The sequence below is a fragment of the Schistocerca gregaria genome, chromosome 3 (genome assembly GCF_023897955.1).
Source record: "Schistocerca gregaria isolate iqSchGreg1 chromosome 3, iqSchGreg1.2, whole genome shotgun sequence".
NCBI classification, from domain to species: domain Eukaryota; kingdom Metazoa; phylum Arthropoda; class Insecta; order Orthoptera; family Acrididae; genus Schistocerca; species Schistocerca gregaria.
Window position 1 is genome coordinate 755,330,025 of NC_064922.1, and position 27,943 is coordinate 755,357,967.

Below are 27,943 nucleotides of genomic sequence, written 5' to 3' on the forward strand. Positions count from 1 at the left end.
CCTTTCTACTACTAAGCATTTGTAGTTACTTTCCCGTTCTGCGATCACCTATGCGAATATCTGCTATTTTGCTGTTCGTGCATTAATCTGGAGGAGGGATCGTATTACGATCTTCCATGGGGAAACAGTTTCAAAACACTGTATTCAGTATTTTGGCCTTCTCTCTGTTATCTTCCATTTCAGTGACAGTAAGGTCACTGAATGGTTGAATAGATGTTTTTGACCCTTTGACTTGAGTTTACATAAGACAACACTTTTTAATGTTTGTTAAAACTGGTTGTCAAAATTTTATTTGCAGATTTATTTGAGTGCTTCCCTTGTTTCTTTCCAGTCGTTCATTTACTCTTGATTCAGCTTTTGTTTGACAATTAAGTTTCGACTACATGTAAATCTTTGATGCTTTCTATGTCCACAGCATGTTTGGCGACAGCATCTCTGGTGGGACACTTGAATTTGCGCGCAATGGTCTGACTGGCTAACTTAAGTGTTAGTTAACTTGGAAACAAGCCAGTGTATAATTTTTTTTTCTTAACAGTTATTCATCAGTACAATCTACCCTTCAACATGCTTACAAGCTTTTCAAACTGATTCTGACCATCCTGTGTATTTAGGACTGTCTAATAATATGAGTGTTTCAGCATGGGTCCATACATGGTAACCCAGAACTGTTTGAGATATTAATCTGTAAATGCAGTCATTCCACATACTCAATAAGTATTGTTCCATAGATTTTAAATGATATGCTAAACTGACAATTTGTTTTCTTATTTCGTTTTAAGCAATCTACCTGATATTCAAAGTTTCAGAAGTAATTTACCCAATTTTTCTCCGGAAAATGTGTGTTATTTAATTTTAATATTACCCAACATGTGTTTGTGTGTTCTTTTTGCCTATCATATTCTATCTGTAATTTTTTTTAAAACTGTGTTATATACAGGGTGACCTAAAAGTCCATTAACATGTGAAAATGCACTAATTCTCAGACTAGTGTAGGTAGAGACAGGGTGTATACATCCCAGGACAACTGGGAAATCGAGAAAAAACCCAGGAATTTTTTCATCTGGGAAACAACCGATAAAAACCCGGGAATTTTTTAGAATGCTGGAAATTTTTCATTATTTTAATTTCCATTAATTTTTTGTAATTTCAGTTGATAAAAACTGATACTCTAACAAAGACTTTTACTTTAGGCCGCTTCTGCAGAATAATACTGCAGCAACAAAATAAAACTTTATTTTGGGGGGGAGTGCCATTTACAACAACAAAATACAGCGCACACACATGTCTGCTGACAGCAAAATGTGTCAAACCCTTTGGGATGATGACTGCGCAATACATTGTAACAAAAAAATGCTTGCAATGAGTGTAACGTCACAGCTGTTTACGTTAGGTTTGTTTGAGCAGACGCCAGCAGGTTTGTGGGCATACACATAGCTGAAGTCGTGCATGAGCACCACCATCTTCAGCATCTGGCTACCTGAAGTGTGTCTATCAGCTGTATAAGCAGTAGCAGTAAGTAGCCATAAGCTAGCTGGAAAAAATTTTCTGGTGTGCACAAGTATCCTTCATGTGACCAGTGTTTACGTTTTGTGATATTGGTGTTCCCTCTTTGTTTACAGCTTTCACATCAGATGAAAACAAAATGGATTGTTGTGGTTGGGAGCTATCTAGTGAATTTAAATACATTCACATAATTATGGAAGACTAAAATTTTATTAGTTTCAGAACAGTGAAGTTATTTTTGTTGGTTTGCTCAAGAAATTTGGTTTTTATCAATCTTTTATTTGAAGGGGTGTGTTTCATTCCACACGATTGCCTGGTTTTAACTGTTCACTGAATTTCAAGTCCACATTTTCATCTTCTGGCGCATATAGCACAATGCCATAATAAAGAACCAAACAAGACAATACACTACTGGTACTCCAAGAAAATTGGCATCCCAAAAACCTCACTGAGGAGCGGAATGCCAAGAAGGGTCTTACTTCAGTGGGAATCTGATATACGAATGTGAAATTTAAGCCTAATTATGCATTTGAATATGGTTTATGAAATTCTGATGTCCTGTTTAATTTATAACGTAAGATCTCTTAATGCTATATGGTTATGAACATACATAAATGGTCACACGAACATGACTAAGCAGGCAAATTTGGTCAGCAGTATTGAATAAAATGTTTTGATTCAAATATGTTGACAGCTTTAGAAGAATTTCACAAATTTTACTTATGTGAAAAACTATGTTTTTCGATCGCGAGACACGTTTCAACCCTTGTCTGATACCTCATCTAGGCTGGACATTATTTCTTAATTTGTGTTGTTTACAGAAAGTTGTTCTTCGGTAAATTATAGACTGGCAGCACATCATGTCTTACGATTATAACTCCCTACAAGGCTTTATATTTACCCCCGGATTAGAATATAAACTGAAAGTTATACAGCTTCTGAGCTTCACAGATAACCTTGTTAATTTTTTATACTGCTTGAGAAAGTCACAGAAAAATTACTGTCCTTAGTTTTGGTGTATACAAACAATAATTTTTTTTTATTTTTGCAAGAAATTTGTGTTCTTTCTCACTAGCTTTTTGCAGTGCTGTGTGGATGTAAACCTGTGTTGAAGTGATACATAACAGTATTACAGAGTATAAATATTATGCCAAGGACTGCTTTTTTTATTTTGCATTCCTTGTCTGGATAGGATATGACAAAACAACTGGCATAAGTGCAATAACTCTGTAAATCCCCTCCGAACAACGTGTCACAGTGCTGCACATGGTCATGTGATGTCCCACTAAGCACAAATTTTCAAATGGAAATAGGACAAAAGGCATATAAGTACAGCAAACGCCAAGCATGGGCTTCCTATATAATCATAGCAGCTCATGCACAGTAACACCGGTTTTATGGCGCTCTCAGGCAAGTGTTGAAATGCATGTAAATTTTTAATATACTGCAGGAAAATACTGCGAATGATAGTTTGAGAAGCATTACTTCCAAAGAAAATTTCCTTTTACACAAGGTAAACTACGTTATGTGTGAGAATGTGTGATGAATTTCTTAAATCACAGAGCATTTGACTCTCATTCAAAACTTGAAGTCCAAACACTTAGAAAAATTTTTCACCCACTATACCAGCCATGTATATCATTAATTAAACATGCCCAATAAACTCTGTGTTATAAAGGAGACAACGACTGTGTGGCATTCGTCCATGCGAGCTCCTCGCAGTGACTCCGTTGTCCTTTGTCGGCTCCGTATAGGCCACACCCGGCTGATGCACGGCTATTTTCTGCGTCATGAAGACCCGCCTCTATGTCGATGCAGGTCTGCTTTGACGGTGGTCCACATTTTGTTGGACTGTCCACTTTTAAGTGTGCTCAGGCAGACGTTTGCACTGCCTGATACGCTCCCTGCCCTTTTAACTGATGACTCTGCCATGGCATGCTTAGTTTTACGTTTTATTCGGGCAGGGGGTTTTTATCATTTAATTTGAGTGTTTGTTATGTTTTTTGTGTTGATTCGGGCCTTTGGCCTACGATTTTAAACTGTGTTTATACTGTGTCGCTCGGTGGTTGGCTTCTCCTTTTTTTGTTCCTATGGTCGGCCAACCACCATCACACTCTGTGTGGTTTTATTTTGTTTTGTCTGGTCCTTGTCTACGTTTCTCTTGTTCTGTGTCGTCTGTCTACTATTCTGTTGCACGATTTTAATTCTTTGTGTGTATTTTTAGTATTTGGAAAAAGGGACCGATGACCGTTGCAGTCTGGTCCCTTTAACCCCCACAAACCACCACCATTAGTTAAAATTTTACTGGCACATTTGTGTCTGATGTATATTAAAGGGCAACACACATGAAGAAGACCAATATTGTATGTGAAAACATAGCTTTTCTTGTAGCCATATACTGTGTTCATTAATTTAAACCATTAACTTTTCCTATTTGTGTGTTCACACTACATAACAGTGATGTTGCTATTGTCTGACTACAGCACGTGTCCTATGCTCTGAGAATCTGCTGTCATTGTCTGGCAAGATCATGTGGTGTTAGCTATGATTGGCTGAAAAAAGTGCACCACAATCTTGGTTTCAGTTCTTCGGAAACTAATATGCTGGATTTGATGGAATTCGTATTTATGCTTTTGCAATAAGAAAATATGCAGTGTACATGTTGCAGCATAAAAGATCTTTCCAAACTATGTTGTGTAACACAGAAAGAGTGTATTTTTACCCATGAAAAAGTGTATTTTCATCCGGGAAAAAGTGTATTTTTAACCACATAATCAGGGAGTTTTTTGTTGTCCACATGTACACCCTATAGAGAGGCAAAACTTGGCACATATGCTTTTATGACATAATGTTTTATTGAAACAAAAAACGAGTGCAAAAATCGTCCAATATGTGGTTCTAGGTGCTGTTTGGAGAACATGAAGGCTTACCCTCCAGTGCAACCCATACTAAATGCAGCGCAGTCATGAGCTGTTAGCCACAGATTTTGAGTTGCAGAAAGCATTTGCAGTATGGTTACCTAAAAAAATGGGGGAAGATGAAAACAGGTTGTTTAAAGTGTTGTGGAATGACGAAGCCCATTTCACACTCGGAGGCTCTGTCAGTATCCACAACTGCAGAATGTGCGCTACTGAAAATCTTAGAACTGTCATCGAAACCCTATTACGTGACGAGAAAGTCACGGTGTGGTGTGGATTTACTGTGTCAGTCATGATCAGACCCTTTTCCTTCAAGGAAATGCAGGGTGCTGCTTTTCAGACTCTCAGTGGGGTGGGTTTGAGGTACACAGATATGTTACAGAATCAGATCACACCTAGCCTAGCTGACAGATACTTACTGGAAGATACGACTTTTATTCAGGACGGCATTCCAACCCATATTGTTAACATGTGTGAATCGTTTGGTGAGGATCGCATGCTGAGCTGCCACTTTCATCATGCTTGGCCTCCCAAGTCCCCAGACCTCAATTGTTGTGATGAAAAGTTTGTGGCTTACCTGAAGTCACAAATATATCACAACCATCTGACCTCATTAGGGATGCTAAAAGACAACATCCGATGGCAATTTCTCACCATATCTACTGATGTGCTGTACAATACTGTTCGCAACATTGTCTCTCGACTACAGGTATTGTTGATGAGTGATGGTTGACGTGCTGAGCAGTTGCTATAAAGAACATCATCTTTGCTAAAAATCAATTGTTGTACTAATTGTTGTTTTTGTATCATATGGAGCACCATCTGCTTATCATTGTGTGCACCTTTTTTGGTTTCAATAAAACCCTATGTCATTTCGAGCATATGTCAACTTTTACCTCTCTACCTACATTGTTCTATGAAGTAATGAATTTTCAAAAGTTAATGGACTTTTATGTCATCCTGTACTGTGACTTGACTTGGATCTTTGGCTTTTGTAAGCAACACATTACCAACTGAGATATCCAACACACTTCATAGGTCTCACAGCTGATAATTTGCCTGTTGTAACCTTTATTCCTACAGTGCTGATCCAGTACAAGTTATGCAGAAGTACTTCTGAGGAATTGGGGAAAATAGACGGAAGTATTGACAAAATAGAACTTTGAGTCAGGTTGTGCAATGAGATCACATACCTCACTTCATGAATCATTGTTGTTCAAGGCAGTGGTCTACCTGTCCTTGGAGACTTTTTTTTTATCTGACATTTTACAAAGTTTGTCTTGAAAAATATTCCTCTGCACAGTGGAAATTTCATTAATATTTTAATTTTTACTTGTGAGTGCAGCTGTACAGGTGTTCTGTTTTGTCTCTAAATTGAGCTCGCTTTTTGAGCACGGGGTCCCTGTTTCGATTCCTGGGAGGGTCAGGGATTTTCACCTGCCTCGAGATGACTGGGTGTTTGTGTTGTCCTCATCATTTTGTCGTCATTCATGAAAGTGGTGAGTTTGGAATGAGCAAAGGTTGGGAACTTGTACGGGCGGTGCTAACTGCACAGTTGAGTGCCCGAAAAACCAAACATCATCATCATCATCATCTAAATTGAGTAAAGCAAATTTAGGGATGGTTCCTTTGAAGAGGATAGGGCTGACTTCTTCCTTAATTGGAGACTGTGCTACAGCCCTAATGATCTTGAAGTTGATGGGATGTTAAGGAAAAGTCCAGATGATGGGAATTTGACATGTGTTTTCAAAACACTTGTTTAGACATCTAACGTTCAAGTTATTGCCAACCATAGGAGCGCGAGTTAATGCAGTGTTCACAGAAAAAATCTCTGGACGCAGGAGAACTCCTGTTGAAGCCCGGTTAGAAAGATAGATAGTGCCTGTGTCCATTCAGTTGGCTGCGCGTTTCCATCATAATCAGATGTATTTTCAGTGATTTCTGTTATTTTTCTTTGTTGGACACTAAAAAGAGTGAAATGGAAGACAAGAATATGTACATTGAACTACAACTTGACAAAGTTGAAAGAAGGCCAGCAATTTGGAATACAGTGTCGGTAACACATGATAATAAAATTTTGAGATGGCAAGTTTAAGAAGAATTGGTTTTGGTCTTTAGTGAGGGAAATGCCTCACCTTTGACTAATGTCTGAAGCAGAGCTGGAGGGAATTGACACCATGAATCCTGCAGGGCTGTCCATAAATCCATAAGAATACAAGTGGGTGGAGATCTCTTCTGAATCAGTGTTTGTCAAGGGTACACGAGTGGGCCTTCGACTCTGAAAGCCCATATTGATGATGTTTCGTTGAATGGTTTGCATGCTGACACTTGTTGATGGGCCGACATTGAAATCTGCAGCGATTTACGGAAGGGCTGCACTTCTGTCACGTTGAATGATTCTCTTCAGTCATTGGTGGTCCTGTTCTTGCAGGACCTTTTTCTGGCTGCAGCAATGTAGGACATTTGATCTTCTACTGGATTCCTGATATTCACAGTACACTCGTGAAATGGTTGTATGGGAAAATCCCCACCTAATTACTGCCTTGGAGATCCTATGTCCCATTGATCGTGCGCTGACTCTAACATTATGTTCAAACTCACTTACATCTTGATAACCTGGCATTGTAGCAGCAATAACCGATCGAACAACTGTGCCAGACACTTGTCTTATATATAGGAGTTGCTGACCGCAGTGCAGTGTTCTGCGTATTTACATATATCTGTATTTGAATGTGTATACCTATACTAGTTTCTTTGGCACTTCAGTGTGTGTGTGTGTGTGTGTGTGTGTGTGTGTGTGTGTGTGTGTGTATTGTCAATTTTTATTTGTAGGTAAGTATTGGTCAATAAGTGTGTCTCACAATTTTATAGGTTTCTCTATTACATTTTTTCCTTTTGATATGTTTGATGGAATAAATCTTATAAATTTGTCATATTTGAAATTTTGACTGCAGTAACTAATTTAGAAGTTAGTGTTACATCAGTGTAGAAAACAAACTTCTTCTACCCAACTAATAAATTGATATGAGCGTATCACAGATATCTTAATATAGAAGATTATTAACTATCTTCCAGTGTTAGCCTCATAGTTCTGTCACTTTGATAATGCATATATTTCATGAGGTGTCTGCATCTAAATAAATGATGCATCTGTCTTTTACCTTTGTGTTTTGTCTGTCATGAGTAAGTATAGGGTTTTATCTATTTTGGACAGGTGCTGAGAAATGGACTTCGTGTGTTGTATAATGATGACAAAGTTGGCTATATCTCTGAGAGGCACCTGTCTACACCTGGCAAGAAGCTGCAAAATTATTCTGTTGGCAGTGAGTTAAAAGCGAGGCTCCTGTATATCCTGTCTGCTGTTAAGATTGCATACTTTTCTTTAGACCCTACAATATTATCAGCAGACCTACCGATGTCACCATTCACTACAATTAATATTGGGGACATTATTGTCAAAGCAAAGGTAAATATATTTTGTCAAATGTGTTTAAATCATTAGTGCAGTGTGATATTACGAAATATATCATCTTATCTAAAAATTGAAAAAACTCACCACTATTTACGTAAATAATTAGTAGTAAAGGAGCACACTTAACAAATAGCAGAAACATTGAGTTGTTGGCAGGCACACACAAAGAAAAAAATGAAACTGCTACCCTTTGGAATAAATCTTTTACCCAGGCGCAGTACACACACACACACACACACACACACACACACACACACACACACAAGTGCCCTTGTGTTGTGCTGGCTAGACACACAAACAATGTCAGGGATGCAGTTTGGCATGTGGACTGGAGCTGAAGGTTGTGTCAGTTTGGTAAAGAAAGAAAGAGGTGGGAAGCAGGAGAGGGGTTGGGGATAGGTTGCTAGCAGCTTGGAGGGAGGCAACAAGTGTGCAAAATAGAAATGAGGGAGGAAGAGAAGACAGATGCAAGGGCTGAATTGTGTGATGCAGTGCTGGAGCTGGTAGGAAGAAACGCACAATGAAGCTGACTTGGGAGATATGAATTGGGAGGAGGTGATAGGTGGAGGAAGAGGAAAGTGTTCTGTGGTGGGTGTGGTGTAAGGAAGCCTTTTCTGGAAGTATTTGTATGGAGTGTAGCCATTTATATAAATGAAACATGGACGATAAACAGTTTAGGCAAGAAGAGAGTAGAAACTTTTGAAATGTGGTGCTATGAAAGAATGCTGAAGATTATGCGGGTAGATCACATAACTAATGAGAAGGAGCTGAATAGAATTGGGGAGACAAGAAATGTGTGGCGCAGATTGACCAAAAGTAGGGATCAGTTGACAGGGCGCGTTCTGGAACATCAAGAGATCACCAATTTAGTACTGGAGGGAAGTGTGTGTGGGGGGTGGGGGTAAAAATCATAGGTGAATATAGTAAGCAGATTCAGAAGGATGTAGGTTGCAGCAGTTACTTGGTAATGAAGGGGGTTGCTTGGGATAGAATAGTGAGGAGAGCTGCATCAAACTAGTGTTTGGACTGAAGGCAACAGCAACAACAAGTTATACAGATTGTATGCACAATTGAAATCATTGAATTCAAAGTGGATTTGCTTTGTGTATTCAAACACGAAACAGTGAACCTAGTGTTGTTGCTTTAGGAGAAAATACCATTTACCTGTGTATATGTATGACATCACTTTTAGCATCCAAATGAATAGTCTCTTATATGGTTACAAACAGTGTAGTATTTGATTTTCTTACATTGTAAAGTGAAGAAACAGTTTCATCCTGTGTTTTGAGAAGCAAGAAACATTGAAATGTTACATCTGAATGAAGATGTTACTCGACTGATAACCAGAAACAATTTTTTTAAACTGATTAATAAAACCTTATATTCAGATTGGGGTTTGATGACTAATCATTGATGAAATCTTCTCAGACTTCCATCAGTGTGGCTGCATTGACATGATTTACACAAATGTTTTGTCTGTTCTGCAACTTATTTGCCTGTATTGTTTGCAAATTACTCTTAAGTCAGTGGGTTTTGCGCCACTTTGGCTTCCTTGTTCATGTGGTGATAAATGTGACAGTTAGATAATCTATACAAATGTTGAAATGCAACAAAAACATTGTCAGAAAAGTGATTTGAGATCACCCCATTGACAAACAAATATGCAGTATCATGGTAATTAATTGCATTGCTGTGAAGCCAGTAATACTTTATTCATAACCCTTGTTGGAAATTATTGTATGTAGTGACTTCCAGTAAAGCTTCCATAGTAAATAGATTACATGCACTGCTGCTGAGTGAAGTTGGCATTGTGTTTCTCATCTTCCTTCCTCTCCTGTACGGTTATCATCAGTTATTAGATGAGAATGATAACTTTAGTATACAGGGTGACAATTATTGAACTACATGAAATAAAATCAACATAACATCTGAATGGTTTGTGTTAGGACGTTCAAACTGCATGGTTGGCCATGTGAAATGATGGGAATTAGTATGTGCATGCACAATACACACGTGCCTTCTTGTTGTTGGCCATTTACACATGAAAATGTCACGGTACAGAGTGCCCGAGCATGTAGTGCTTATGAAGGCCTACTATGCGATCAGTAACGCCCAACTGCAGCGCAAAGGAAGTTTGTGACCAGTTCACGCTGAAGGCAACCAGTCCAAATGTGTTCAAAATCAAGAATTTGGTTCGCAAGTTTGAGAGAATGGGTAGTGTTAGTGATGACACTTTTGGCAATGTAGGTTGTCCCAAAAGGGTGAAAATGCCTGAAAACATCGAGAGGATGTGTGTTGTGTTTCAAACCAGCCCCAGGAAATCGATCAGATGAGCTGTGTAACAGGTGAGTATCAGCTGGGAGACACTGCAACAAATTACATCTTTTCACATATAAAATTCAAACCCTTCAGCCTTGAAGCTCCAGGGATATGGAACAGTGGTTGTGTTTCGCCAACATTATTGTCCTCAGAATTGACAAACAGGACTTTGATGTGAATGTGGTTTGGTTTAGCAATGAAGTTAAATAAGCAAAATTGGCACATTTGGGGGACTCAGAATCCGCATTTTGCGACTGATAAGTCTCTCATTCTCAGTGGGTGACTATGTTGGGTGCTATGTCCAATCATGGGATAATTGGTGCGATATTCCTTGATGGCATGGTGACTAGTGAACGGTACGTGAAGGTTTTGTAAGATGATTTCGTTCCCGTTATCCAAAGTTACCCTGATTTTGACAGGATGTGGTTCGTGCAAGATGGAGCTCGACCCCATGAAAGCAGGAGAGAGTTTGATGTCCTGGAGGAGCTTTTTGGGGACCGCATTCTGGCTCTGGGGTACCCAGAGACCACTGGCATGGGCCTCAATTGGCCTACATATTCTATGGATCCAAACACATGCTACACCTTTTTTATGGGGCTATATTGAAGACAAGTTGTACAGAAATAACCCCAAAACCATTGCTGAGCTGAAAACAGCCATTTAGGAGGTCATCGATGGCATCGATGTTCTGACAATTAAGTGGGTCATGCAGAATTTTGCCGTTGTCTGCACCACATCATCGCCAATGATGGCAGGCATATCGAACATGTCATAACTTAAATCCAAATACCTGTAGTTTATATGTTGAATAAAGTTTGTAACTAATTCATGTTTTTCTTTTTCATATAGTTAAATAATTGTCACCCTGTAGTTCAGTACATAATGGTTCATTTTAACCTTTTCTGTAATGCTGTAGACATAAGAAGGCAGGTGATGGTGAGATGTGCAGTGGTACCCCTGCCAGTAACATCATTCTGCCATTTTGGCCTTTAGCATGCATGTCAAGGTGCATGTAAAACATTTAGCATTGATTTTCATGTTAATATAGGTTTGGTGTGGTTACTTGATCACTGTAATTTTGAATATGGGTGTCATAAAGCAAACACAACAAGTATTATGTTAAAAAGCAACAGCAATAGTTTTCCAAGCATATAAATTCTGATAAGCAGAGTCAGAAGCAGAAACTGTGGTCAGGTACAGCACACACCACTGCATTGTTCGTTACTATGGTAGGCAACAACTGGAGCGCGCGCGCACACACACACGCACACACACACACACACACACGCACACACACACACACACACACGCACACACGCACACACACACACACACACACACACACACACACACACACACACACTTGGACGACCAAATACACGCTCCCGGGTTGTTGTGTGTGAATGTGTGTACTATTGCCAGTGCAGAAAAACTAGTGTGAATGCTATTTTCTGTTATGTCTTACTATGTTACACACATTGATTTGTTACAGGTGAGTGGTTGCATTTCCCTTGTTTTAGATATTGCTCCATCCAGGAATTTCCATTATTGGATATGAGAGTTGGTTTTACAGGGTGTATACGACCCGGGACAACTGGGAGATCCGAGAAAAACCTGGGAATTTTTTAGAATTCCGGGAATTTTTCATTGTTCTTGTTTTCAATTAAATTTTTGAAATTTTGACTGCTAAAAACCGATACTCTAACATAGGATATTACTGCATCCCACTACTGCAAAATAATCCTGCAGCAATAAAACATGAACGAGAGAAAACTAAAATAAAACTTAAATTGCAAAGCAAATGCGCCAAATGCAGCAACAAAACAGTGCTCATACAAGTGTCTGCCAACAGCAAAGTGTGTCAAAGGCTTTAGGAACACTATGTAGTGCTCCGTAACAACAAATGGCCTCCGATAAGCGTGACGTCACAACTGTTTACATTAGATTCGTTTGCAGTTACGAGCGGGATCATGCGCATGAGCAGAACCTTCTCCCGCTTTTAGGTACAGAAATGTGGCTGTTGGCTGTGTAAGCAGTCACAAATAGATGTTACCAGGAAAATTTTTACTGGAGCGTCTGAGCTGCCAGATTCATGCGTGCACAACAGGCCCGGATCTGAATTTGGGGGGGGGGGGGGGGCAAATTCATATTCTTGAGGGGGAGGGGGAACCTTGTTTCACAAAGCGACTAGCATCCTGCGCACGTTAGTCTATTGATTATTCATATGACTTTGAAATGCATCCCTGTCGGTTTTGAACATTTTTGAACACATTCTAAGTTCATTTCTGAATGAATCATAAGTTAATTTGTGAATGCGTGCATAGTGTACACGATGTCTCTGTCAGGGGAATCCTCATTGCATGTAGAAACAAACTTTCGTGCAGACATGAGGAGCTATATGACCAGAGCGGAGTAAGGTCGAATGGACAAATGCCAACTGCTGTCTGATTGTGTGGTTGATTGGCTTTGCGATTGACGAGCGTTGTTATAATTACTAGCGAAATCCATAGGTTCACACTACAGGAGTGGAAATGAACGAATAACAGGTAAGAAAGGTTACGTATTATGCCCTCAGTGTATCCAAGAAAATGAAATTTTGACAGAAAATTTTTGGCCAGGTCGCTATACTAGCAAGGGCCAGTTGTACGGTTCTTGGCTAGCAGCCGCTTTAAGTTCTATTCTGGAAGAAGGGCGGAAAACGCGTTGTACGAACATTTAACAACGCCTAACCGGAGAATAATCGCAGGATAAGTAAATTGGTGTTTCTGGCAGAGTTAGTGAACTGTGAATAAGCTTTGAAATTGGCAGGAATAGTTACAGAATTAGTAGTAACAAGACTGTTTGTTTGAACGAGGAAGGAGAAGAAACAGGGTCATCACACAAATTATGGAACAACATGGTGATTCCAAGTTTGTATAAAAATTTCGTACTACTACTTTTCGATCTCATGCTTGAGAAACTGGAACGTATGAATGAAGCTTGAAGTAGTAAGTAGACCTGATAGGCATTTGATATTGGTTCAAATGTGTGTGAAATCTTATGGGACTTAACTGCTAAGGTCATCACTACTTAACCTAAATTATCCTAAGGACACACACACACACACACACACACACACACACACACACACACACACAAGGGTGGACTCGAACCTTCACCGGGACCAGCTGCACTCTCCATGACTGCAGTGCCTTAGACCACTCGGCTAATCCCGCGCAGCTTGATATTGGTAGTTTGTGAATTATATTCTGTCGTTACAAGAAAAACAGTTTGTGCCTAAACAGTCTCGTTTATTTGGTGTGTGTTACAATTGTTGCAGTATTAGAAAGGCCTATTTTTTAATCTGTCAGACAGTGACAAAATAGACGTAATCAGATTGGGAAACCACACCAGTCTTGAGTCCTTTTTGTATTAACAGCTTTTTCAGTATTAGACAATGACATTTCGATTTTTCATGTAGCAAAACGTTTGACGAACTTTGATGAGGTTATAGATTCTTTCATAGAAAGGAAAGCATGCCATGTAAAGCTGATTAGAAAGAAAAAATTCTAGGAGCTAAGGATTGAAGTGTTGTGTTGTCTTGCTTGGCTCATGTCTTTACTGGGTTTATGTATCCATTATTTAATTTATTGTCACACAAAGCAGCAAGTTGTTAACTGACTGTAAGCAGGAGAGGCACCACAGGACATCTTAATTTCCACTGTCCGGAATATGGTTTGATGGCATCCATTACAAAAATCCATTACAAAATATACACGTTTCAATTCCACAGAGCGGAATACAGTGATGTGCAATAGAAGAATACTGTGTGAAGAGGTGTGGCACTGCACTTTGGCACACTTTCGACCAAATAAAACGTCCTACATTTCCTCAAACACATGTGTTTTATGTATCAGACATCTTCAGGAAGACGTGCGCTAGAAAATGAACATATTTTTGAAAATTAATTTTTTTTTTTTTTTTTTTTACGTCCTATCTCAAACGCTCGAGGGAATGGCGGGGTATTGCCCTGGTTTGGAAATATCGTAGATCTGGGGCTGAAGCGCAGATTAGTCCGAGCGATAGTGGGGAAGTGGGTAATCTCCACGTGAATACAAAACAGATTTATGTGGGTAGGAACTATCAAGTGGTTTAAAATACATTCACATAATTAAGGAAGGCTAAAATGTGTTGTTAGTTGCAGATTTTATTTTATTTCCACCTTTCTGACAATCAACCATTAATTGCCTTGCCGGACAATGAGGTTATTTTTGTCGGTTTGCTAATCCTTTCTGCTGAGGCAGACATATTTTAAACAAAGTGTTTAATTCCACACACTGTTCGCTGCATTACAAGCGGACATTTTTGTCTTCTAGTACGTATAGCATTATATCATAATAAAGAGCCACATATGAGATAACACAGCACTGGTACACCAAGAAAATTTACATCCCGAAAACCACATTGAAAAGCTTAATATCAGGTCGTGGCCTACTTTACTCGGAATCTGGTCATACGAAAGTGCACTTTAAATTTGCACATTTTAGTATGTGTCACGAAATTCCGATGCACTTGGAGTATCCTCTGATGTCTTGTTTCTTTTATGACATAATGTAAGATCCTTTAATGTTTCACACATAATAAACACACGGCCTCTCTACGACATTGTAGCTGTGCAAGAGCGGTGGCGCCTGTCATGTGGCGCTCTTTGGCAACTGCAGAAACGAACCTGTTTCTAACAGGTCGCGGAAAAATATTCCAAATGGTGGTTTGAAAAGCGTTACCAACAAAGTAAATTTCCTTTTACACAAGTTGAACTATGTGCGAGAACGCATGATGAATTTCTTAAATCACATAGCGTTTGATTCTCATTTTAAAAATCAGCCATTTGGCGATGAGCCATTAGATGAATTTCCAGCCCAGAAGATCAGGCATTTATGTAGTTATTAAAAATTTTACTGGCACCTTTGTGTGATATATCTTAAATTGTAATACACGTATAAAAGATCAAAAATTATATGTTGGAGCTTAGCTTCTCTTGCAGCGTATTAATCTTCTAGACCAATATTATATGTGAAAGCTTTGCTTTTCGTGTAGCAACACTATGTATATTAATTTAAACCATTAACTTTTTCTTTTTGTGTGTTCGCACTACTTAAGAATGATGTTGGTATTGGCTGACTACATCACGTATCCTAAGCTCTGAATACCCGCTGCCATCGGCTGGCGAGATCACGTGACATGAGCTATGACTGGCTTACAAAAGCACATCGCTATCTCGATTTCAATGCTTCGGAAAGTAAATTGCGGTGTTTGGTGGAATTCAAATTTTTACTTTCGTAATACGAAAATGTGCAGCGTAACTGTTGCTGCACATCACAGATCTTTCCAAAACGTGTTTTTTTCCCTGTGTTTAGTTCCCTAAGCCCCGGGAAATTCTACGCTCATGTATAAAAACTATAACCATTCAAAGGACTGATAAGTTATACAGTTCCGAGAGAAAATATACTGTCAGTTAACAGGGAAAAATTATGTTTTCACCCAGGAGAAAGTGTATTTTTAACTGGGAAATCTGGGAATTTTTTTTCCTTTTCCACATATACACCCTGTTTTACCAAATACCTGTTCACGGTCAATAAAGAGTGTAAAATAGCACTTTAAGTTATAACGTGTGGTAATTTTGTTTACAAGAAACATTCATTAAGTATCGTTTGGTGTCAGGACAGTTCAGATAATGGATACATTTTTCATATGAAATTCAAATTAAGGCATTTTCTGAAGAAAATGATGGTTTTATAGGAATGTGTAGATAACATCCAATGCCATTACCATTGTGAATTGATTGAATGCCTGCACTGGACGAAACTTGGTTACTTTGTCACGGCATTGGGTACAGTTAATGTAGACACCTGTGGTGTATATTGCTGCTAATGAAACCTCTGACAGAAAGATGAGAGTGACACCCATGTCCCAGAATCTCAATCAGCAACACAAATGGAAGTACGAAAAGATTTCATTGATGATTAGTTGTCAACACCAAGCATTAGCCGAGTGCAATGTTTATTAGTGAGTTTGATTGAAAAAAAATTTCTCTTGGTATCAGCTGAGTAACCTCTTCATCTAGGTATAACATTTCAGTGTTTCCTGCTTGTCACAGTACAAGATGAAGCTGTTACTTGGCTTTACAATGTGAGACAATTTCACCAACACAGCTCATTACTGGGCAAGGCCCTATTCAAAATTGTATGCCATTGCCTTCCTCTGGCATAACGCATCCATAAGGTGCATTGTGCAGCCAGAACCATAGTGCAGCTTGATATTTTTCCATGTCCTCAAAACATTATGAGAGGTGAAAATTATATTCAGTGCTAGAAAAAACTCTATAGAGCATATGAAAATAGACAACATAAATCTTGGACCCATATTTTTTATTTGTCTAAGTACAAGAAATTAGATACAGAATATTTTTATGCTTGAAGTGTTCCACAATTTTAAGTATACAATATGTAGTGCACTTTTAGATTATTTACATCTCCCTCACTCAAAGCTTTGTCTGTTGTCTTTATTGTAATTGGGAAATAAATTTTAATAATGTTTTGTTTTACAGGTGATTGGTATTGATGCGAATGGTGTAAGCATTCGACTTGGAAAAAAGAACCAGGGTTTAAGAGGCTTAGTTTCAACGTTCCGTATTCGTAAGGAACTGTCAAAAGAACCAGAAGTATCACTTATTAAGAGATTGGGAAGGCTATACCCTATAGGTGCAAAACAGAAGTGCAAAGTCATAGGATACGATTTCATGGAAAGGTTATTTTTCTGCACATTTGAGAAGTAAGTTTTACACATGACAGTTCGCATTAAATCTGACATTTCAGTGGTAATCAACTGTGTGGAATATTGACTTTCTTTATTATGTAAAGAGTAAGTTTGTGTGTTGTGTGTGTGGTGGGGGGGCTCGTCTTGCGTTTGGAATCACCTTACTTTTTTGTTTGTTGCACATTTTAGCAGGTAATAATTTATTCTGCAGAAGAGCTTGCAATTTTCTTACGTCTTAAAAAGTTGATGGCATATGATGACATGAAATCAGATTAAAGGCAGGAATGTTTTAAGATATCTTTTATGTGGTAGTTTAGAGAAGTTTAGTTGTACATCTGAATATGAATGTAAGTTATTTACATGAATTTGAATATACATACATGTTACTTGATTGCAAATCTGCCCTGTCATATAGGGTTTGTTGTTACAAATTTCACAGTTATCAAATGATGAAGTCAACATGGAACCAACTGTTCATATTCCTTGGATTCATCTGTGACAGCTGGTACATTTTATTTTTCCCTTGCTTTCTGCAGAAATCTGAAAACTTCTCACCATATGCCATTTTTTGATGTTTCCACTTGTCATTTACATTTTGTGCTTCATTTTGCAAAATGTGTGTTGTCATTCACATTTCTTCATCCACAGTTTTGTGTGTAACTCATGGTGCCTTAGATCATGTTAGTCATTTCATCTTCGTCACAATTTACCAATTTTGTTTGTTTGTTTTTATTTTTGCCACAGTAATGTGTTATTATTTCCAGACTCTTTATTGTTAGAAATGCAATTTGTTTCTATTCTTATTTGATTTGCTTGCCAACAATTAGGATTAAAGTGTGCACTATAAACCGACTTTTATTTACAGAAATGAATTAGAAGATCAGCCTCTTGGCAAAAATCCACTATCTCTGGGGCAGAAGGTACGATGCACAGTGAAAAAAATTGTCAAAAGTGGTCTTGCGGTGCAGGTTATACATGGCGAAAAGTTATTTGATGCTACTGTGCCACCACTGCATATGTCTGACGTGCCACTGCAACATCCAGAAAAGAAGTTTACAACTGGATTAAAATTCAGTGGAAGGGTAAATACTCTGCTGAAAGAAAATTGATAAGTGTTTCATTTAAAGATTTTACATATATATTTCAGATTCTTTACTTGTAGTGAAGCGGCAGTGTTTCTTTGGATCACTAGTAAATGATTGTAAAGGAGTCGTACAGAAGCAGTAAAAAAGATTGTGATTGTTGCCAAGCATATGTAGTTCACTCATTACTAGAATACGAAGGATGCTGTGGGGTTGAACTGTAGTCTTATCTTCATTAATTCCTGTTAACTAATGATGGCTGTGGAAAACTTAATCCTCAGCTCCAGCCTAGAAGTAATGTAAATTTTCTTTGTGCTGAATATGGAAGGTGCTGTAATTTGAAATCCAACAGCTTTATAAAAAATATTTTGAACCATCTACGTACTATATCTGGGTTTGCACTAAAAGTTATTTGAAAATTATAGTTAGTACTGCAATAAAGATTGTGTTCTTCATAATAGAGCAGCACGTCATTGAGAAGTAACTTATTCTGTTCTCTTTCGTTTCCACTCATTAGGTTAATCATTAATTAATGATTATTCTCAGAGATTTTAAGTGAATGAATAATTGTCATCTGGCCTAGGTTTTGTCATTGAAGGATGGCAAGTTGCGGCTGACACTTAAACCTTCATTAGTGTCATCAAAGGTGCCTCCTGTAACAAAGCCTGAAGATGTAATACCCGGTTTAGAATGTGAAGGTGTAATTGTGCATCTATCAGAGAAAGGTGCATTGGTAGCATTTTATGGAGATGCTCGTGGTTGGCTACCTGCCAAAAAAATCAGTTTGGAGCGTGTAAATCCAGCTACAGTTTTTTATCTTGGACAAGTGGTGAGTTATATTACAGTTAATGCCGTACATTTATAAAGGCTGAAGAAAAATTATTTTAGTTTATTCACTGTTGTTCTCATAACCAAATGTTCAGACTTATTTATTATTATTTTAAGGTGGCAGCTATTCTCTCTAATAATGTAGATCTGCCTTGAAATACAGCATAGCTGCTCTCACAGGAATGGCCCTGTTTCCAATGGGATGTGCATGACCACTTGTGCCAGCAACTGCTGTGCAGATTTTTTAAATGGTTGTGACTATCAACCTGCTGTCGATTTACGTAAATGGTAACTAAAAAACTGTGGCAAAGAGTGGGTTTGACCAGCCATTATCAAAACATGCTGATGAGGACAGCGTAGCAAACTTCAGTGGCCATGTTAACTCTTCTCCCCCTCCCTTTCCACTATCCTTGAAGCTTGGTGCTGAATTCTACAGGTGTGTAAGCTTCCACTAACACACCCTTTAGTTGGTCTCCACTAAACACTTCCTACAGGTATTTCTGCCTCATTTCATGTAGTTTTCCAGCATTTTCCCCTTTTTCCCTTTCCTTTGTCTCCAATACCTTATCTTTTATCAGTTGTTAAGACTTAATCATCCTTCAAACGTGCCCACAACTCCCTTGCCTTTTCTTGATCCATTTTTTAATCTGAACACCCATATGTGTAAAGCTTCCAATTATATCCATCTTGTTGGAAGTGAACAGTTTGTAGCTTCTTTTGTGAACACAAGCAGTTTTTTTCTGTTTTGTGTCTATTTATCGCACTGAGTTAAGTTACTATTACTTTACAGGATAACTCCTGTTAACAAATGAAATGACCCAGCTTCAGAGACTCCATTGGTCTGATGTAGATATGTCTTTTTAAAATTTTTTGTGTGTATAAACATGAATAGCAAGTGAAAATTTGTACCAAGGCTGTGAAGTGAACTTCGGTCTCCTGCTTAGTAGGCAGATGTATTAGCCACTGAGCCAGCTTGGCAGAGCGGTTCACCAAGTGCAGGAATTACCCTGGCATGCGTCCCACCCTCCTCAATCCAGATTCTCACTGCTGCCCCAGTCTACTTTAAATTGTCTCTTACACACAAATAGAATTTCCAAGGCCCCGATGTTCTGGAATAGCATCTCAGCAACAAATATAAATGGGGGGATCCAGCCTGAAACCCAGGTGCAGGTACATACACAAATTAAATTTCACTGTTTCAGAGACTTAACTGGTCTCATACAGATATGATTTTAAAATTTTTTTCTTATGTATATAGACCGGAGCGGCAAGTGAAAATTTGTACCAAGGCTGAGCATCAATTCCAGGTCTCCTGTTTACTGGGCAGGTGTGTTAGCCACTAAGCCACCTTGGCACATTGGTTCACACAACAGCGCAGATTACCTGCAGCTTGGTTACAGGCAGCATCCTCCATTTATATTCGACACTGAGGTGCTATTCCAGAACATGGAGAGCCTCAGCAATTCTGTTCGTGTGTAAGGGGAGGAATTCAAAGTAGACTGGGGCGGCAGTGAGAATTTGGATCAGGGAGGGAGGCATGCCAGTGTAACCCGTGCAGCTGTGTGTACCGCTGTGCCAAGGTGGCTTAATGGCTAACGCACCTGCCTAGTAAGCAGGAGACCTGGGTTTAATTTCTTGATTTGGTTTGTGTGTTTGCAGCAGCTAAGGTAACATATTCAGATCTCATTAGTTCACTGAAATGGGGCCTGGTGCAGCTGTAGTTAGCCCTATCAGTTGTAAATGCCATATTCTCTTTCAAATGTTTGGGTTCTCTGATCAGATTAGATAACTTGTTGTGATCTTCATTCCGAAGACTGGTATGATGCAGCTCTTCATGCTAGTCTACCCTGAGGAAGTCTCTTCATCTCTATGTTACTCCTGCAGCATACATCTATTTAAACCTGCTAATTGTCTCAGTGTACTATTTATACCATTCAAATTTCTCTTCATAACAAAGTGATGATTCGTTGATACCTGTAGATGTATTATACCAATCAAACCTTTATTTTAGTCAAGTTGTGCCAATATTTTAAACTGTCTTTGATGTGCTTTATTTGTTGTACCTAATAGTGGAAAATGCATGGGGGCTGAACTTACAAAGAAATTGGCTACTGCTTGTAAACAGCTAGCAGCGATGATGGCCGTAGGCAGTAGGCTTCAATCCCTGCGCTTGGTTGTGGCAGCAGTAGGGTACCTGAGATTGAGGCTGTGGCACCTCTTGTACTTCTAGCATCATTTGGGATTTGTCACACCAGTTAATATAGTTGATTTATTCCTATCTGACACTGGATATAGGATATTTGGATGTTACGCAAATGTGGTCATTGGCTACATGGCTGTTCCTGGATGCCTTACCAAGAAATATGTATTGCGGATTGTTGCTTGTATGGTATCCGAACAAGCATAAGTTGCTTCATGTTTTCATACTGGGAACAGTGTTATTGTAATCTGTGAACTTGCTTAGGGGGACATGTTGGCGGAGAGGGGGGAGGTGGGAGCTCTCTGAGATATGGAGGAGACCATGCCGCCATCTCATGGAAACACTGGGTGCAGCCAACTGCAATTTGTGGTTCATAACAGGGCTGAAAGTAATGGAAGCCCTAAACGGGAGGCTCGTCTACTTCTACATATATACTCCACGAACCATCATATGGTGCATGGCAGATGGTACCTCATATTACAACTAGTCATTTCCTCTCCTGTTCCAATTAAGAATAGAGTGAGGTAATCCTGTAGTAATCTTGGTGCAGTTTTCTTGACCTGTTCAGTAGGGTGCAGAACTGCAGGGTCTCTTGAAAAGCTCAGCAGTGTACTGCACATAGGAAGCCGTGGCTGAATCACTTATACTTCTTGTGAAGCTTTCAGGCTGGGAGTCCTGGTATACTGTCACATACTAATATTACTAAAGAACGCACAGTATTTAGAGCATAAAGTGACTGAAACCATAAATTAGAAGCAAGAGTATCTTAAATTCTCAGTGTAGTAAATATCAGAAAGATGGGATGGACTATCAGTGCCATTGACCTGATTATTTCTATAAAAAACTGAGCACTGTCTAGTATGATTATTAAAAATTGAGATTCAAGATAGTAAAAGTGAACGTAAGTGTCACAGTAGGAACTGTTTTTATCAGCTGACCACATCAAATATTAAAGTGGTGAAAAATTTCAGGGAAATCTTAAAAATACCACTTTTAAATACCACTTCTTTAACATCATCATTTATCACTCCTTCCTCTCCACCATAAAACACTCCACTTCATACTTCTTTGTCACTTGCCTTTTGGCAAGTGTTATTGAACATTTGAGGAAAGTAAACAGTTTTACCCACAATTTTTTTGTTCCAGTTGCTTTAGCAGTTACTCTATCTCGTTCCACTAAGCTGATATCTTTAGATCTGGCAGGCCTCTCTTTGGTTGACGTCCATGAAATATGGTGTCCACCAATGGCTGACATCTCTCAAATGTGATGGCGATATCTGCGACTTTTCACAGGCTGGTGTCTCTTTGGGTTCTCGGCTCAAGTCCTTTTTCGTACAGTTTCTCTTCTAAGCATGAAATTCAGATATCTTTCTATGTGTTTGCCCATACACTAGCACCTTTCATCACATTTATTCACTTTGTCATGAATATGATTACTGCCTTAGCAATTTGTGTAATTTCAACAATTTTATAATTCGAACTATCCTCAGTTCGAGGCACCATTTGTAATGTTACCAATTTGTTTGTTATTTTGCCTGATAAATCATGGACTTTTGCCTTTAAATACCTTCCTTAGCTAGATAATGGGTTTGTTCAAAGTACATAACAATTTGATATCACAACATAGTCAAATTTGCTTGTTCCATTCATTACATTTATTGCTGTGAACTGTAATTTTGTAATTTTAACAGTTAGTATATCACAAGTGAGCACTTCACATAACCTTTAAGTGGCTTAGAAGAGTATTTATAGTAGTAACACTAATAATGAATGTAGCAATTTTTCCATTAATATTGCATATATTTTCACTTTTTGTCTACATAAAGCAGACTGCCTGAATAGAACAAATACCATTGTCTGAAGTGGCTGAGTGCTAGCCCAGCACTGACTAATGATGTCACATACTTGTTCGCATTTTGACTACACACAGAGTGACTGAACATTGCATGATGAAACATAGATTGTTTGTGTAATGAATGTTAACTTCTGACTGATAAGGGCTGTTCTGTGCGAAGTGTATTTATTGATGTGCAAATTACAGGAAATTTATAATTGGCAAAATTCTAAGCTGTTTCGTTTCAAATATTAACAAAATAGACAGGATAATTAAAATGGGCAAAGATACAACAGACAGTGAAGTAAGTTTGTTTAAGTATTAGCTATAATATTAGAAAATTATCAGTGCTGAGCTTCTAGAAAGTGAAATTTTGTAATTGGGGTAGTGAACAGACTAACATGTTATTGAGTGAAAGTGAACATGTTTGGAAATAGAAAAATCAAGGTTACAAATCTGTATCACTGGATTTAGGGAAAAAACCAAGGTTACAAAACTGTATCATTGGATTTAGGGAAAAGTACATGTTAATATTTGAACCTTCTGGAATATGGAAATTTTTAACTTTTGAACTGTACATTTTCAGGAAAAGTAACCTATTTATTGAAAAGAAGAGAATGAGGGATTTCAATTAAGCTATAACAATACATTTCTTCAAAAAAAAAAAAAAAAAAAAAAAAAATTCATGTGAACCAAATGTACTACTGTTATTGACAATCATTAAATTAAGAAGTTTAATGTCTGAATCGGTACTTAGTAATTACATCAGAAAAGGGGAAAAATAATATTGGCACAAGGAGCCATATAAACACAAGTTGAAGGGAAACTCATTACATCTGCTAGCAACAAACAGGGCAAACTTTTCGATTCAGGTAACATAGCTTTTGATCACTATAACATAATTATTGAATCGTCATTACAGCATCATTTATCAGTGGTGTAGAACACAAAGTTCGGACCAGTAAGAAGATATTTCTGCTTAGCGAGTATGACAGTAAAATGATTCCAATCTTCCACGTAGCCAGAAGCAAACATTCAGCTCTGGATAGGAGAATATGGGGGTCTATGGTACAAATGCAGAATTAGTTGTAGGCCCTGCACTAATTCAATTGATGGCGTACAAGATAGTGAGAGATAGAGTGGACCTACTATGGTTTGGTAGCAGTGTTAGAAAGTTATGATGAAAACTGAAATATGCATTGCAGATCCCAATGAAGCACATTTCTTATTCATGAAAACAGAATGAAGCTTGAAACAAATGCAAAGGCAACTACACTGATTAAATCTGATAGCAATCTCTTACCTAAAAAGTTGCCAAAAAGCCACAAATTTTGACCCTATATAAAAGTAAGCCAATGGTTGTAGGTTTGAGGTGTAACGTGCAGTATTAATTAGATCAACTTTAGCTCCACTTTTGATCATATCTTTTAAGTTTAATCAGACATCTTCTTCAAGTGTTGCATTTAATTAAGAAAGGTTACACCACATTTTAAACTTCAACTTAATAGTGTATGAAGCCATTGTTGAATTATAACTTATATAATGTCTTGTCAGATATACGCTGATCAGATTACACCAATACCTTCCATGTAGATTCAGATTTAGCCTTAGAATGAATCTTAAAGATCATTCCATTTGTTTCCCAAAGCATAGTGTCCACTGATCATGTATTTATCCTGAGGAACTAGGCACATCTTCAGAGAAGGTCACAATCTGTGGAACTACTATTTTCTTTTTTTTTTATCTGTGCTTGTCTTTACTCTCATGTAGGCATTCACTGTCCCACATCGAAGACAGCATCGTACCGTGACACAGTTTGCCTATTACAAATAAAAACAACCACCCTACACAGTACCTATACCTTTACATCCTGTAACCTTTTTTTATAATGTTTTAACTGTGAGTATCATTTATCCATAAGAAGACTTAGGGGGGATGCATATCACTGCTTCAGAGGGTGTATATCACCAGAATTTGGAAGATTCTCTTCCGAATTAGACAACATACAGTGTCGATTGTATAAACATCACTGACTGGAGATCAAATTCGGCACTAGATCAGAAATTGAACTGTGTTCAGGACTCAGTTCTGTTGTATAATGCTGAACTTGGATCCACCAAATCAGCTTCAGATTCGATCCATGGTAGACATAACATGCTTGGCAATATGTCTGAAATCAGCTATTAATGCAAATTATTGCACTTAGGGTGCAGATATTTTATCATAGATCATAGACACACAGTATTTATTATCGAAGGTGTCGTGCTGTAATGGTGGAAGCAAGTAAACAGGAAAAGGTGTGATCCTCAAACTTTCCTCAATATGAAGAACATAGGAAAAGACGGATTGATACTTACCGTAAAGAAGACACATTAAGTTGCAGACAAATGCACAATTAAGAGACACTTGTAAAGCTTTCAGCCACAACCTTCATAAGCAAAAGAGAAATGCATACCATTTGTACACACAAGCAAGCACACCTCATGCACACATGACCGCCAACTCCAGCATCTCGAGATGCGGTAATCTCGTAAGGCCTGCTGTTACAGAATGCAGACAAAAGTGATTGCAGCACTGAAGCCACAATGTTTTTCAATTTCCCCTATGATGACAATGCAGATTTTCATTCTGAAGCTATGTGCAGTGGTATAGTGATGCGATGGCATAAATTGTTTTGAAGTTAATTTGCTGCGTAAAAGGTAGTTTGTAATATAAACACAGGCTTCTGCGGCCATTGTCAAAAACTACAGATGTTTTGGTCACTATTGCAAGCCACAAACCAAGAATAATCTTATTGAGTGGTAGTTTATAATGTTAATTGTTACATTTTTGTTCTGATACAGATTCAGGTAAGACAGGTTGTAGTTCATTCTCAACATCAGTAAATGAGGGAACAGCTGCAACGAAAATATTGCTCTTGTTGATGGCAATGAAAATTAAAATGGAGGAGAGGATGTTTACATTAAGGTGGTAAGAACAGTAATGCACTTAACTAATGTAGTAACTGTACTGTGGCAGCACAACATTGCGTGTTTTGCACTGAAAATAAACCTCTAGTAAGAGGTATATGCACAACATGCAACTGAGGATTCTTTTAGTGCCAGAATCTCACCCCAAAAACAAAACAACAGAAAATGTTCTCGATAAGAAATACCAGTTTTACAAGATAAGATAGAATATTGCAAACACAAAAATAAAATCAAAGTACAGCGCTTGCTTGCAGGACATGAAATAAGAATGGAAACCCTCAAAATACATGAAGAGATTAAAGAATTGGAAATTAGAGAAATGAAAGGACAATTAGACATTTAATCTGATACATTATAAATTTCTTCCAGTCTTGTAATTTTTTTGTATAAATAATGTGATGAAATTTTGCACTCATTGTATTGTATTGTTGTGCCTCCCTCCGCATGGGGCTCACGGTTCTTTTGTGAGTTCATGTGTGGCACACACGGGGCCCAGAACTATTGTAGTCTCATTCTTCTGTCCCTGTTCATTCAAAGAAAACCACCCACGCCGATTTCTAAATCTCTTGGCAGTCTTCGTATTTGATGAAAATCATGCTGGGTGCTCCTAACACCATTTTCACTGTTTGGCATTTTGATAAATTCATTTTCAATGAGGCATTGCAGGCCGACACCTTATAGTCAGCTCTGCAAGCAGTTGCTAAGTCTACTTGAAACAGATCACCAACCATTATTTTAAAGGTTCCTGTGTTGTAAAATCTTAAAGTTAACATTGACATTGCACTCAGTGACCGATTTCATCAGATAGTCTCTGAGTCTTAGTTCCAACTGCTCTATGGTACTTTTTTCCAAATGAAACCCCCAGCTTTAAATGAATTGTTACTTAACTCCAAGAGTAGATTCGCCTTGTCATGGAACATTCGGGGAGCTTGCTGGACCTCGTTGTCAGTGTCCTTAGTAGTCGCATCTGAATATTCACATATCTGTAAAGTAAACAATAAGAAACAATGTAATTCACATTGTATAGGGTTTTTGCTCACGGAATTTTGACCAGTGGTAAAGTGCTGCTTGTGGGATCATACAGGGATGAGATGGGGAGAGGGTAGGGCAACTAGATGCAGTTGGGAGGTTAGATGGGGGGGAGGGGGGGGGGGGGGCAACCAAAAAGGAGAGAAGTAAAAAAAGTCTGTGGGTGCCTTGGTGGAGTAGAGGTCTGTGTAGTGTTAAAATGGGAAAAGGTTAGGGGATAAGTGGGTGAAGGACAATGACTAATAGTCATAACCCGGGAGGGTTAAGGAAATGTAGGATATATTGCAGGAAGAGTTCCCACCTTCACAATTCAGAAAAAAACTGGTGTTGGTAGCAAGGATTCAGGTGAACAACTGTGAAGCAGTCATTAAAATGAAGCACATTAAGACAATGTGCTCATCAGCTGGGTGCTCCAGATGTTTCTTGGCCACAGTCATCAAATCAACCCCTGTAATCATTCCAGAACCTTGCCCCACCATCATTCCTCAAATTGCCCAACATGCAAACTTATCTTGCATCCACAGAAAAAATTTCAATCTGCCAACTAAAAACTGATCCTAACCCTTAATCCTGCCTGCTAACAAATGGTGCACCAATTTTGTTATGAACCACAAGGGATACGTTGCAGAAGGACTCCACTAGCTGTCAGATTCATCCGCCTATAAACCCTGTCAAACTGACCCCATTCCAGAAATCAGCAGGATCTCCAGTCACTCATAAAATCCTTAGGCCCATCCCAGAACCTCTCCTTCAAGCCCATCTCTCTCCTCACCCCTACCACTTGTGCACTCCTACCTTCTATGTCCTTCCTAAAATCCATAAACCCAACCGCCAAGGGCACCCCATTGTGGCTGACTAGTGTGCCCCCACCGAGAGAAACTCTGGTCTCATAGACCAACACTCTTAAGCCTATTACTTGCAACCTACCTTTCTATGTAAAAGATACTGACTATTTCCTCAACCAACTCTCCACAGTTCCTGTTTCTTTACCATG

At 38.5% G+C, this 27,943-nt stretch overlaps 1 protein-coding gene across 2 annotated transcripts in view; it reads left to right on the plus strand.

Moving 5' to 3' along the window:
- The window catches only part of LOC126354287 (protein RRP5 homolog), a 172,636-nt gene that overhangs the window by 26,578 nt on the left and 118,115 nt on the right, over positions 1–27,943 (plus strand). For both annotated transcript variants that reach the window (XM_050003831.1, XM_050003832.1), the window contains 4 exons: positions 7,636–7,887; positions 16,799–17,022; positions 17,873–18,089; positions 18,673–18,918. In XM_050003831.1, the coding sequence (XP_049859788.1) occupies positions 7,636–7,887; positions 16,799–17,022; positions 17,873–18,089; positions 18,673–18,918 (939 nt within the window). The remainder of the gene's footprint in view (positions 1–7,635; positions 7,888–16,798; positions 17,023–17,872; positions 18,090–18,672; positions 18,919–27,943) is intronic.